Below are 13,753 nucleotides of genomic sequence, written 5' to 3'. Positions count from 1 at the left end.
CAAAGGGGGAAAAAAGAAAGACAAACCAGGAAACAGACTCTTTACTGTAAAGAACATCGCTTCTCGGCCTTTTGGCTAAGATCAAGTGTACTATAGAGGACAAACTGATGGTACCGGGGGAGGTGCGTGGGGAAGGGGGGAACAGGTGATGGGGATTAAGGAGCACACTTGTGATGAGCACCAGGTCATGTATGGAAGTGCTGAATCACTATATTGTACACCTGAATCTGATATTACACTGTATGTTAACTAACTGGAATTAAAATAAAAACTTTAAAAACACCACGGGACCAGAGAAGTGTGCACATGAACAACAAGGCAATTACCGTTTAACTTCAAGCCATGTGGGGAAGAGAGGCAATCGAGTGTGGACTTGGTTTTGCAAGAAGTAGTATTTACGAAGTCGCTGTTGTAAAGAAGAAGGACACCACAACGAGGATGTGGCTGCAGCACGGGTGACGGGGAAATCAGGTACAAGATGATGTAGAGAGCTCAGTCTTTACCCGTTCCAGCAGCAAGTAAATAATGACTATGGTGGAAATCGAGAAGAAGCAGGATTTACTTAATACAATACTTAGCAAGATGGAGGCAATTCTGGACAAAAAAAGAGTCAGAATGGTTTTCTTTAAGGATTAGAACCAGAGAAACAAAGGAGCTGGATTTTTTTTAAGCAAGTCTTTCAGTACTATTTCATTTTTTCACCACTCATGTAACTTTGGAACACAAACAAGCAGAAAGCACAGGGACCCCACCTGGATCACCACGGCGCCCGCCCTGGACCCTGGCAAAGTGAAGAGCAAGCAGCCAGGTGAGATATCCCGTAAAGGACAAGTGGGAACGCTGACCGTCAAGCTCTCAGGCATGGCGACGGGCTGTGCTGCAGCATGGCACCCACCTCCTGCTCACAGCTGGGAGCGCATTCCCAGGACGCCCCACCTGGACCGCTTTGGCTCAGAACTCAGCAAGAATGGGGGCACAAGTGAGACCCGGGCGACGGTGCCCAGAAGGTCACGACAGCAACACAGTGACACACACACACTGCTGGCGCCCCAGCAGGCTTGCTGACCGCCGGCCCTGCGGACCCACAAGGCCCAACGGCTGGGTGGGAATAATCAAAATCCTGGAGGAGAACATAGGCAGTAACCTCTTCGACATCGCCCACAGCACTTCGCCCAGTTTACAGGAGCTCCCCAGACTGCCGGTTTCCCAGTCCCTCCACACGAGCTCTTGGTCACCACCCCATGGCCCCCAAATACACATGCTTCTCGGATTTTCCAGCTTCAAACTGCCCAGCTGGAACCCGCCGGCTGAGGTGGACCGCTCCGCTCCCGCTCGCCCCGGGCAGACCCTCACGCCAGCACCCCGACACCCGCATGAGCCGGCAAGGGCGTCTTCCTGCGGGCTTCACGGTCACTGCTGTTCTCGTGCAACCCTGACCCACAGCACTTCGCTCTCACGGGGGCCTTCACTCCCCTTTATCAGTTTTCTAAATTCTGAGGTTTTAGAATGAAATACATTTTAATCTCCTCTGACTAAAAACTGTCAGAAACAGAAACTTAGTCTAACGCTTTTATTGCTTTAACATAAATATACTAGTTGCCAGGTAATCTGATTTCCAAAATTTAGACTTAGAATTATAACGTAGGTAAAAATGTGAAATATACAAAACTGAAGTTACTTTTACCAAAATTAAATATTTTCCCTCACAGAAAAAAAAAAACTAGAAAGTGCCACATGGTTTTGAGAAACACGCAGCTCTCCTTTGTGGTAAACTGAGGTTTGGGAATCCTGGTTCCCCCTACATCCCAGGATTAAATCCCTGTAACAAAAAGAACATACTAGCACATACTGGAACCTTCCATGTTCAGCTATTTAGATTTACCTTAATAGATTCAAAGTAAAACACAGCTCTTTTTCCAAACAAAGTCTTCTTTCATCAGTTTTTCCCAGAATCTTTAACACAGTGATTTTCTGTTTCTAGAAAAGACTAGACTTTCCAATCCTTCCCACCTGAACAGAAACACCACTCTGCAGCCACCACCCACACAGGAAGAGGAAGAGGGATGGAGAAGACCTTTCGGATGCAGCGGGCAAAGACTGTAACGTTCAGATACAGAGAGAAGTCAGTCTGCCTTTAATCCACCTGTGTGTGTGGCGGGTCTCGGCTTCCCCGGGAGGAACTGGGTTACAACCTGCCAGCACACCTAAGTGCTGAGAACAATCAGTTTGTGGAGCTGGTAGAGAAAGGTGTTCTTTCCTCGGCTGCTCTCCCGGTCAGCCTGCTCCATGACCAGCTTTGGATCAACCTGAGGGGGGCAGACAAAAGGACCAGTCAGACCTTTCTAGAAAATGGACCCTTCCGGACATCAACTAAAATAAGTAAACGGAGTAAATACAACGAGACACAGACACAGACGTGTAAGATGGGAGAAAGTAGTCTTTCAGTTTCCAGACGTACTTCCAGAATGCTTCCCTTCTCTTCCGGCACTCACTACTGTGTGTCTCACAACTCACCTTTAATAATCCAGTGACCTTTACCTGAAGCTCTCGCACACACCCCTTCCTGTGTACACATGAACTGCAGCTTCATTACAGGCTTTTAAATACGTGTACATTTTCTAAAACATATCAACCTCAAAATAAAGTTCTGCTTTCAAACTAAGTCCTGCTATTAGCTTGAACACCCCGACAGAGTCTGCAGGAGAGGTGGCTGGTGCCCCTCCTGTCACCTGGGCTAAGCTCTGCGTGCACGGACCTGGCTCCAGGGTTGGGTCCTGAGGCTCTGAGGAGGGACACTGGTGCCAAGGGGCACACGAGACAAGGGACGTTTCCTCTGGACTCAGGATGGGAAAACAGCACCTCCAGGAGCCTTTTCTCACTTCAACTGTAGCTGGTTTATTTACGAAGACGCCCTTGGCTCTAGAATTAAAGCTAGAAGCCCCTCCCTTAGTTCCTTCCCCTCAAGTAAAATTTTATTCAGTTTTTATAACTTTGCATGTAAATGTAAATGTCCAGGCACCCCAGATGGGCCCTGCCCTCCTTCACAACTGCTATAGACTGACCTGTGCCCCAAATCTATATGCTGAAGTTCAAATCCCCACTGTGATGGGGTCTGGAGAAGGGACCTTCGGGAGGTGAGTGGGGTTACATGAGGTTACAAGGGGGAGGCCCCCACGACGGGCTTAGAGCCCTTCTCAGAAGATACATGAGAGAGAGATCACCTCTCTCCACCACATGAGGATGCGTGTCTCCAAGCTCGGAAGGGGGCTCTCACCAGAACCCGGCCCAGCTGTCCTGGAACTAGAAGAAGATAACTGGGGGCGCCTGGGTGGCTCAGTCTTTGAGGGTCTGCCTTCGGCTCGGGTCATAATCCCAGGGTCCTGGGATCAAGCCCCACATCGGGCTCCCTGCTCGGCGGGAGGCCTGCTTCTCCCTCTCCCACTCCCCCTGCTTGTGTTCCCTCTCTCGCTGTCTGTCAAATAAATAAATTCTTTAAAAAAAAAAAAAAAGAAGAAGAAGAAGAAGATAACTGTCTGCCGGTTAAGCCTTCTCGGCTGCGGCGCACTGTGAGCCCGAGCAGACTGGGCCAGCACTGACATGTGGGGACAGCTCATCCAGACGTTCCCACTGCTTCATCCAAAGTGACAGGACCATCGCCCTGGGCCTCACAGAGAGCACGGCATCCAGAGACAGGCTGTCTGGTCCGTGACGTCACCCCATGAACAGAAGAGCCGTCCACACTGCCTGTCCCTTTCTACTCTCTCGGGACCCTCCACAACTCTTGCTCGGCACCTGCCAAGCCCGTCATTCCTGGCAGCAGGCTGTCCCCACGGCACTATGTCTCACTCACCTGATTCCATTCATATGGCTTTTCATGCCACCTAGGGACAACTCTCTGTCTTGGTTTCAATTGACAGAACAAACTAAAATTTAAAAAAAAAAAAAAAAGAATTAAATCATCTTAATTATATGTCAGTAACTGAAAACACTATGATTAAAAAAAGATTTATTTATTTTTGTGAGAGAGAGCGAGAGCGAGCGAGCACAGGAGCAGGGGGAGGGGCAGAGGGAGAGGGAGAAGGAGACTCCCCGCGGAGCAGGGAGCCCGATGCGGGGCTCAATCCCAGGATCATGACCTGAGCCAAAGGCAGACGCTTAAGAACTGAGCCACCCAGGCGCCCTAAAAAAAATATTTAAATCTAGAATTACAGCTGCAGTAAGTTTTTAAAAGGTCAAGATTTATGTAGTTATGACCAGAGAACATTTTAATCCACTGTCCACTCAAAAACAGAAGAACGGAGCACAGGAGATAAGGAAGACCAAGCCCGTTCTCCCCGCGCCTTCACAGCGAGCGGCACTGCCGCGTCCCACACACGGCTGCCTCACTGAATGAAACACGCTACGTTACGTCGTCTACTCTTAGACACCCGTGTCAAGTTGGACATGCCATCAGCTTAAAAAGGCACGGAGAGATAGAGACTTCTAACATGACAGAATAAAGAAGTCTGGAAATCTTCTTGCCCCCCCAAACAACTATAAAATTTGACAAAAGTGTCCAAAAACCCACAAACCCCAAACATTTGAAATTCACCAAAAGCAAGGAAGTTGAGAAGCATTCCTTCACAAAGAACCGCTGGGTTCAGGTAAAAACAGTGGAGTGTGGGGTGGATTTCCTGCCTGGGGCTAGCTACCCCTACCCACCAGCTCAGTCTAAGACCCCAGAGCCACCAGAGCCAGACCGGCCGTGAAGACCAGCATCATCACTGCCAGACTGAGCTTACCTGATTAGGCGTAGAGGGTGAAAAACCCTCCTGTCTGGCAGCACGGTCAGTAAAAACAGTAAACCTGCTAGGACATAAATGGAGAAAGCCCACAACTCTGCTGGCCTTTAGTCACGGTCCTGCTCGGGGCCAGAGCAGACCAGAGACAACCTAGAAGCCCAGGAGAGAGGTCTTGGGAATGAGAGTACCAGAGGGCCAGACGGGCCCTCCATACATTCCCTGGGCAACCAGAAGGCCGCACACACATGCAGACAAGACCCGCGACGGCCCTGAGCCGGCCACACAGCCCTGGATGACGGGGAAGCAGCACAGATGCACAGGAAAGCCCTGGGAAAAAAATAAAAGCCAGGAAGAGTGCAAAATTGTCTGAACTTTGGCTGCATTCCCCAAGCCACACATACATCTCCTAGCAGAGGGCAGAAGCTTAAAGGCTCAAGTACTTAAGTGCAACATCTGACTAATCACTGGCTGAGCACTAAGCAATGCACGCACAAGGACAACTCCTAGTAAGCCAGGCTGAAAATAAAAAGGAGAATTGAAACAAAAACAGAACCCAGGCATTAGTGGCCTCACAAGATGGTGGGAAACCTACTCTGCAGAACCCTGCAGAATCCTATACGGGGATCAGTATCTTACACTACTATACTACATCATCTAAGTAAGAAACGGGCAGGAGACATGAGCAGCCATTTCTCCAAAGAAGACATCCAAATGGCCAACAGACACATGAAAAAATGCTCCACATCACTCAGCATCAGGGAAACACAAATCAAAGCTACAATGAGATACCACCTCACACCAGTTAGAATGGCTAAAATTAATAAGTCAGGAAACAACAGATGTTGGCGAGGATGTGGATAAATGGGAACCCTCTCTGACAGTGTTGGTGGGAATGCAAGCTGGTACCGCCACTCTGGAAAACAGTGTGGAGGTTCCTCAAAAAGTTAAAAGTAGAGCTACCCTACTACTCAGAAATTGCACTATTTCTCCAAAGGATACACACATAGTGATTCAAAGGGGCACCTGCACCCCAATGTTTATAGCAGCAGTGTCTACAATAGCCAAACTATGGAAAGAACCCTGATGTCCACTGACAGATGAATAAAGAAGAATATATATATATACACACACACACAATAGATATACCATGAATATTACTCAGCCATCAAAAAGAATGAAGTCTCGCCATTTGCAAAGACATGGATGGAACTAGAGGGTATTATGCTGAGCAAAATAAGTCAATCAGAGAAAGACAAATACCATATGATTTCACTTATATATAGAATTTAAGAAACAAAACAGACGAACATAGGGGAAGGGAGGGAAAAATAAAACAAGATGAAATCAGGGAGGGCGCCTGGGTGGCTCAGTTGGTTAAGCGACTGCTTTCGGCTCAGGTCATGATCCTGGAGTCCCGGGATTGAGCCCCGCGTGGGGCTCCCTGCTCAGCAGGGAGTCTGCTTCTCCCTCTGACCCTCCCCCCTCTCATGCTCTATCTCATTCTCTCTCTCAAATAAATAAATAAAATCTTAAAAAAAAAAAAAAGAAATCAGACAGGGAGGCAAACCATAAGAGACACTGAACTCTAAGAAACAAACTGAGGGTTGCTGGAGGGGAGGGGGGTGGATTGGGGTAACTGGGTGATGGACATTAGGGGGGGCGCTTCATGGAATGAGCACTGTGTTATAGGAGACTGATGAATGACTAAATTCTACCCCTGAGGGGCGCCTGGGTGGCTCAGTTGGTTAAGCAGCTGCCTTCGGCTCAGGTCATGATCCTGGGGTCCTGGGATCGAGCCCCACGTCTGGCTCCCTGCTCAGCAGAGAGCCTGCCTCTCCCTCTCCCTCTGCCTGCCACTCTGCCTACTTGTGCTCTCTCTTTCTCTGTCAAATAAATAAATAAAATCTTTAAAAATAAATAAATAAATTCTACCCCTGAAACTAAAAAAATATTTAAAAATTTAAAAAATAAAATGACCAATTTTCAGCAAAAAATTATGAGACATTTTGCAAGAAATAGGGATGTATGACCCACACTCAGGGGAAAAAAGCAGCCAAAAGAAGCTGAGCGGGCCCAAAAGTGGGTTTAGCACACAAAACTTCAAAGCTGCCATCGTGAGTATATAAAAAGAATTAAAGCAAACCACATTTAAAGAAATACAGGAAAATACAATGACAATGACTCAAAGATAATTGCAGTAAGAATTAAAAACTATACAAAAGAAAATCCCCAATGAGAAATTCTGGAGTTGAAAAGAACAATGACTGAAATGGAAAATCCCTTACAGCTCTCCAACACCGGCAGACCAGAGACGGCAGAATAAAGCAGCAGTAAACGGAAGGATGGATCAACAGAAATTAGTCTGGGGGCGTGCCTGGGCATCCAACTCTTGACACTGGCTCAGATCGTGATCTCAGGGTCATGGGATGGAGCCCCACGGTAGGCTCCCTGCTCAGCAGGGGGTCTGCTTGAGGATTCTCTCTCCCTTTGCCCCTCCCCCTGCTCACGTGCACATGCACACATGCTCTCCTCTCTAAAACAAATGAATAACTCTTGAAAAAAAAAAAAAAAGTCTGAAGAACAGAGAGATAAAAATTGAAGAAAAATGCCCAGGGCCTCAGAGGCCCAGCAAAACCCCACCAAGTATATAGACAGGGATGAGGTGGGAGCCCCAAAGAAGGAAGGAGGGCAAGCATGGGAGGAAAACAATATTCAAAGAAATTCAAAGATGCAAGTAGGCTGTAAGTAAAAAGACAGAAAAAGATATGCATACAAACAGAAATCAGAGAGCTGGAATAGCTACATTAATATCAGACAAAACAGACTTGAAGACAACAACTCTTTCAAGAAATTTCATAATGACAAAGGACTGGCACATCCTGAAGATGCAATAATTATAAACGTATATACACGTATCTAACAACAGAGCCCCAAAGACATAAAAGAAAAGCTGACGGACTTGAAAAAAGAAATAATTCAATAATTATAGAGAGTTCAATACTCTATTTTGAATATTCATAGAACTAGCAAGAAAATCAGCAGGACAGAAACTTGACGGCTGCCACCACCCACCAACCTGATCTAACCAACAACCCCGACAGAGCCCTCCACCCCACAAGATCAGGCACACAATCAAATTTTCAAGTGAGCATGGAACACTTTCCAAGAAAGACTATATCTATGCTAAGCCACAAAACAAGTCTCAATAAATTTTAAAATACTCAAATCAAAGTATGTATAGTGCCTACAAAGAAATAAATTATATATCAACAATATAAGGAAAGTTGAAAAATACCCCAAATATTTGAAAATTAATATACTTCTAAATAACCCATTTGCTCAAAGAATACATCACAAAGAAAATGAAAGAATATTTTGAAAAGAGTGAAAATAGAAATAGAACATATGAGAAAGTACGGGATGCAGCTAAAACAGTGATAGAAGGGGATGTAGAGTTTTAAATGCTTGTGACAGAAAAGGTCTCAAAACAATAATCAAAGCTTCTAGGTTGTTAAACAAGAAAAAGAGCAAATTAAACCCAAAGTAATCAGAAGTAGAGGAATAATAATTATGAGAGGGAACATCAACAGAACAGAAAAAGGATAAACACGAGGAGAAAAAAACAATCTGTGAAATCAGAAGTTAGTTCTTTGAAAAGACTGACAAAATTGGTAACCTTTAGCTGAGTTAATCAAGAAAAGAGAGAAGACACACATTATCACAATCAGAAACAAAAGAAGGGACATAACTAAGGACTGGGGCGCCTGGTTGGCACAGATGGTTGGGTATTGGGACTCTTGGTTTCAGCTCAAGTCATGAACTTGGGGTCGTGGGATCAAGCCCCAAGTTGGGCTCCACACTCAGTGGTAGTCTGCTTGAGATTCTCCCTCTCCCTCTGCCCTGCTCCCCGCACATGCACACGTGCACTCTCTAAATAAATCTTCAAAAAAAGAAAAGGATTGGGCGCCTGGGTGGCTCTGTTGGTTAAGCGTCTGCCTTCGGCTCAGGTCATGATCCTGGAGTCCCTGGATCGAGTCCCACAAGGGGCTCCCTGCTCAGCAGGGAGTCTGCTTCTCCCTCTGACCCTCCCCACTCTTGTGCTCTCTCTCATTCTCTCTCTCTCAAATAAATAAATAAAATCTTTAAAAAAAAAAAGGATTATAAAAGATTCTGAACAACTTTATGCCAATAAGCCAGTCAATTTAAATGAACAAATTCCTAAAAGACCCAAATTACCAAAACTGACTTAATAGAAGCCCTCTGAATAGACCTAAAGCACAAGAAATTGAATTAGTAACTTAAAATTTCCCCACAAGGAAAAGTCCAAGCTGAGATGGCTTCATCGGAAAATTCTGTCAAATGTTTAAGGAGGAAATAATAACAATTTTACACAAACTCTCAGAAACAGAGTAGCAAGGAATATTTCCCAACGCATTCTTGGAATCCAGTTTTACCCTGATACCAAACCAAAGATATCAACTACAGAAAAGATATCATTATAGAAAACTATAAGCCAACAACCCTCTTGAACACAGATAGAAAAATCCTTAACAAAAATATGCTGCAAACCATCTACAAATCTATAAAAAAGATTATACACCATGTGGAATGCAAAACAGAAATGCAAAGCTAGTTTTTAACACCCAAAAAGCAAGTAATACAATATACTATATAAATTGAAAGAAAGGAAAAAAAACAAACATGATTACCTCAAGGACAACAGAAAAAATATCTGGCAAAATGCAACATGCCTTCCTGATAAAAGCTCTCAGTACACTACGAAAAGACAGGAACTTCAACCTGACATAGAACCTCTATGAAAAACCTACAGCTAACATCGTAATAGTGAATGACTGAAAACGGACCAAGACAAAGATGTTTGCCTTTCCATTTCCATTCCCATTGCACTGAGGGCTCTAACGAGTATAACAAAACAAGAAAAAGAAATTAGGAGCACACAGGTCAGTAAGAAAGGAAAAAAACTCTTTACTCACAGATATGATCCTGTATGTGAGAGAGAAATCCTAAAGAATCTCTAAAAACTACTAGCACTAATAAACCAATTTAACAAGGTCACAGGATAAAGATCAATCCATAAAAATCAATTCCTCATTTCGAGCAATGAACAATCCAAAAATAAAATAATTTCATTCACAATAGCACCCAAAAGACTAAAATACGTAGAAATAATTTAACGAAAGTACAAGACCTGCACACTGAAAACTATAGAAACATGTGAAGAAGAAACAGATAACTACTAAACATTCCATCTTCATGAAGCATACAACTCAATACTGTTAAGGTGGTAATTCTCCCCACATTGATCTGCAGATCTAATAAAACCCCTACCACAATTTCAGCAGGCTTGGTGTAGAAACTGACAAGCTGATCTTAAAATGTATATGGAGGAACCCCACTAGGCTGGCTCAGTCGTGGGGCATAGGACTCTTAATCTCGGGGTTGTTGAGTTTGAGCCCCATGTGGGGGTACAGAGATTACTTGAAAATAAAATTTTAAAAATAAGTAAAATGTATACAAAAAGGAAAAGGATCTAGAATAGTAAGTGTAATTCTGAAAAAACAAGAACAAAACAGGAAGACTAACATTACCTAATTTCAGGACTTCCTACAAAGCTATAGCAATCAAGACAGCACAGTATTGGCATCAGACAGACAACAAACAGAACAGAACAGAAAGCCCAGAAATAAACCTTTACAACATTTGTGGCCAGTTGATTTTTGACAGGTGCCAAAGCATTTCAGTGGGGGAAAGTAGAGCTTTTCAGCAAATGAAGTTGTAATGAATGGATATTCATCTGTAACAAAATGAACTGGACTCTCACATCTCACACCATATACAAGTGAAATCTCGAAACAGACCAAAAACCTAAATACACCAAGTAAATATGAGAGTCAGAGGGAAAAAAAACAAAACTTCCGTGACCCTGGGCTTAGCAAAGATTTTTCAGATATAACACCAAAAACATAATCCACTTTTAATAAAAAAAGATAAAGCAGACATCATCAAAACTAAACATTGCGTTCTTCAGAAGACACCATTAAGAAAATGAAGACAAGGGGCGCCTGGGTGGCTCAGTTGGTTAAGCGACTGCCTTCGGCTCAGGTCATGATCCTGGAGTCCCTGGATCGAGTCCCGCATCGGGCTCCCTGCTCGGCAGGGAGCCTGCTTCTCCCTCTGACCCTCCCCCATCTCATGTGCTCTCTCTCTCTCCCTCTCATTCTCTCTGTCTCAAATAAATAAATAAAATCTTTAAAAAAAAAAAAAAAAAAGAAAATGAAGACAAAACACTGGGAAAATATCTACAAATGGCATATCCGCTAAGAAACTTTCAACCAGAATATGTAAAGAGTTTCTACAACTCAATAATTAAGACAACTCAATTTAAAAATGGGTGAAAGATTTAAACAGATATTTCACCAAAAAATATATAATTGGTTAGTAAGGATATAAAAAGATGCTCTCTATCATCAGTCATCAAGGAAACGCAAACTAAAACCACAGTGAGACACCACAGCACCTTCACTAGACTGTCAACCATGAAGAAGTATGTTGACGACAGCAAGTCCAGGCAGGGGCGTGGAGACCGGAACCGTCACAGACTGCTGTCGGGACTGTAACAGGGCACACACCATGGACAATGGCTTGGCTGTTCCTCAATAAATTAACAGGAGGGGCGCCTGGGGGTCTGGGGGACTCAGTCATTAGGCGTCTGCCGTCGGCTCAGGTCATGACCCCAGGGTCCTGGGATCGAGCCCCGCCATCGGGCCCCTGCTTCTCCCCTCTGCCGCTCCCCCTGCTCCTGCTCGCATGTGCTCTAATAAATCTTTAAAAAAACAGCTTTACTGAGGTATAATTTATATACTATAAAATTAATCAATTTTAAGTATACGATTCAATCATTTTAGTAAATTTATGGAGTTGTGCAACCATCACCACAATTCAGTTTTAAAGTATCTGAGTGAACTTTGGAGGATGATCGAAATGTTGTCAAACCAAATCGTGGTCAGGGTCAGCACAACTCTACAAATGCACTCCAGCCTAAATTCCTACACGAAACCCCCCTGCCCACCTGCTCAGGACACGGTCACCCTCTTGGCAGCGGCTGTAAGGAGCTGCAAAGGAGCCTCAGTCACGGGTCCCTGCTTGTCGAGGCAGCATTCTGTGCTGCCAGGACTCGACTGTGTTGGGCATGGAGCATCTGACCTGCTGTTGACCTTCCACACCCTCCCATGTACGTTTTGGGTGGATTTCTTTTAGTTTTATAAGCACTTTTAATGTTTTCTTGCATTGTTTTTTTTTTTTAAAGATTTTATTTATTTGAGAGAGAGAATGAGAGAGAGAGAGAGAGCATGAGGGGGGGAGGGTCAGAGAGAGAAGCAGACTCCCCGCCGAGCAGGGAGTCCGATGTGGGACTCGATCCAGGGACTCCAGGATCATGACCTGAGCCGAAGGCAGTCGCTCAACCAACTGAGCCACCCAGGCGCCCTCTTGCATTGTTTCTGATCTGGGTGCCAGTCCCTTGGGCGAATACCGAGATGGCATGAGCACCTTACATGTGTCAAACTTCATTGCAAAGTTCACAGAAAAATATTTTTATGTAAAAATGTGAAGAGAAAAAAACTAAAATTAGCCTTTCTCACAATTGCTAAGGCAGCTCTGGATATTTAATACCTTTTAAAAAGTGTACCACTTACCCTAGAAGTTTCTGACGAGCATTATCCTGTAACTGTGCAATTCTTTCTGGCCCAAGAAACTTCAATCCATTTGGTCCATCACACACTAGCTTGTTAATAGCAGCCCTGAGAATATTAATCTGTAAATAAATGGCAACATAAATATTCATATGGTTCTACGATAACTGAATTTCATTCTATATTTAAATAATTCATTAGCATTCAGAGTTGTTCATATTCTTTTTTTTAAAGATCTTATTTATTTATTGAAAAAGAGCACGCACGAACACACATGTGTACGAGAGTGAGCAGGGGGAGGTGCAGGGAGAGGGAGACAGAGAATCTCAGGCAGACTCTGCCCTGAGCTCAGAGCCCATCACGGAGCTTGATCCCAGGATCCCGAGATCATGACCTGAGCCAAAATCAAGAGTCAGATGCTCAACCGACTGAGTCACCCAGACACCCCCAGAGTTCATATTCTTACGACTACCATCAGTATGGTTTCTGGAGCAAATTATTAAAACAACACAAATAACATCAATAACCACTACCCTAATTTAAGAAACAGTAACGAAAGAAAAAATTAAAAATCAGCAAGAAAGGTTCAGAGTTTTCAGTCTAATCGCACTTGTTAAACTCATGGGATCATACAACTCAAAACCTACCTAGATCATACATATTCCTCTCACTTTGCAATGTTTATATTGAAGCCCAAGGGGTATCTCACCCCCAGAGATATGACAAGCCATGTTTTGTTATCAGTCTTTGTCACAGTTTTGTAATAAAACTTTCCATTTTGACTAATTTGAGATCTACAAGTGGAGCTGCGAAGACAGACCAGACAATTGCCCCCAGCCCAGCCAGCAAGCGCTCACATTCCCAGTATGTGAGTCTCACTGAGAAGCCCAGGCTCCATCTGGACTGACCAGCCTCTCACCATGTCCCTTCTCTGTTCCAGGACCCGACCCAGGGCACCACCCCGCACCTGCGTCATGACTCCCCAGTGTCCTCCAATCTAGAGCAGTTTCTTAGCCTTTTGTTTTTCAAGACCTGGACAATTCTCTAAGGAGTTCTGGGCAGGTCTTTCGTGGGATGTCCCCAGCTTGGGTTTGTGTGACATTTTCCCATGGTTAGACTGAGGTGATGGGTTTTGGGGAGAATCCCCCAGACGTGAGGTACCTTCTCATCTCATCACACCGGGGCACGGGTGCCATCACCATGGCAGATCACTGTGGACCTTGAGCACTGAGCTGAGGTGGCGTCTGCCGGGTGTCTGCC

General features: G+C 44.5%; 1 protein-coding gene across 1 annotated transcript in view; it reads right to left on the bottom strand.

Annotated features, from left to right (window-relative positions):
* Positions 1–1,603: 1,603 nt before the first annotated feature.
* TDRD9 (tudor domain containing 9) overlaps positions 1,604–13,753 on the bottom strand; it is a 115,382-nt gene continuing 103,232 nt past the window's right edge. Inside the window, exons 34-36 of the mRNA XM_032406022.1 lie at positions 12,497–12,615; positions 3,851–3,923; positions 1,604–2,306 (exon numbers count right to left, since the gene is read on the bottom strand). Coding sequence (XP_032261913.1) covers positions 2,205–2,306; positions 3,851–3,923; positions 12,497–12,615 — 294 coding nt within the window. The 3' untranslated portion in view covers positions 1,604–2,204. The remainder of the gene's footprint in view (positions 2,307–3,850; positions 3,924–12,496; positions 12,616–13,753) is intronic.

The sequence above is a fragment of the Phoca vitulina genome, unplaced genomic scaffold (assembly GCF_004348235.1).
Source record: "Phoca vitulina isolate PV1807 unplaced genomic scaffold, GSC_HSeal_1.0 scaffold7, whole genome shotgun sequence".
Classification (NCBI taxonomy): domain Eukaryota; kingdom Metazoa; phylum Chordata; class Mammalia; order Carnivora; family Phocidae; genus Phoca; species Phoca vitulina.
The sequence above is the reverse complement of the archived record's forward strand: the minus strand, read 5'-3'. Positions and strand labels throughout refer to the sequence as shown.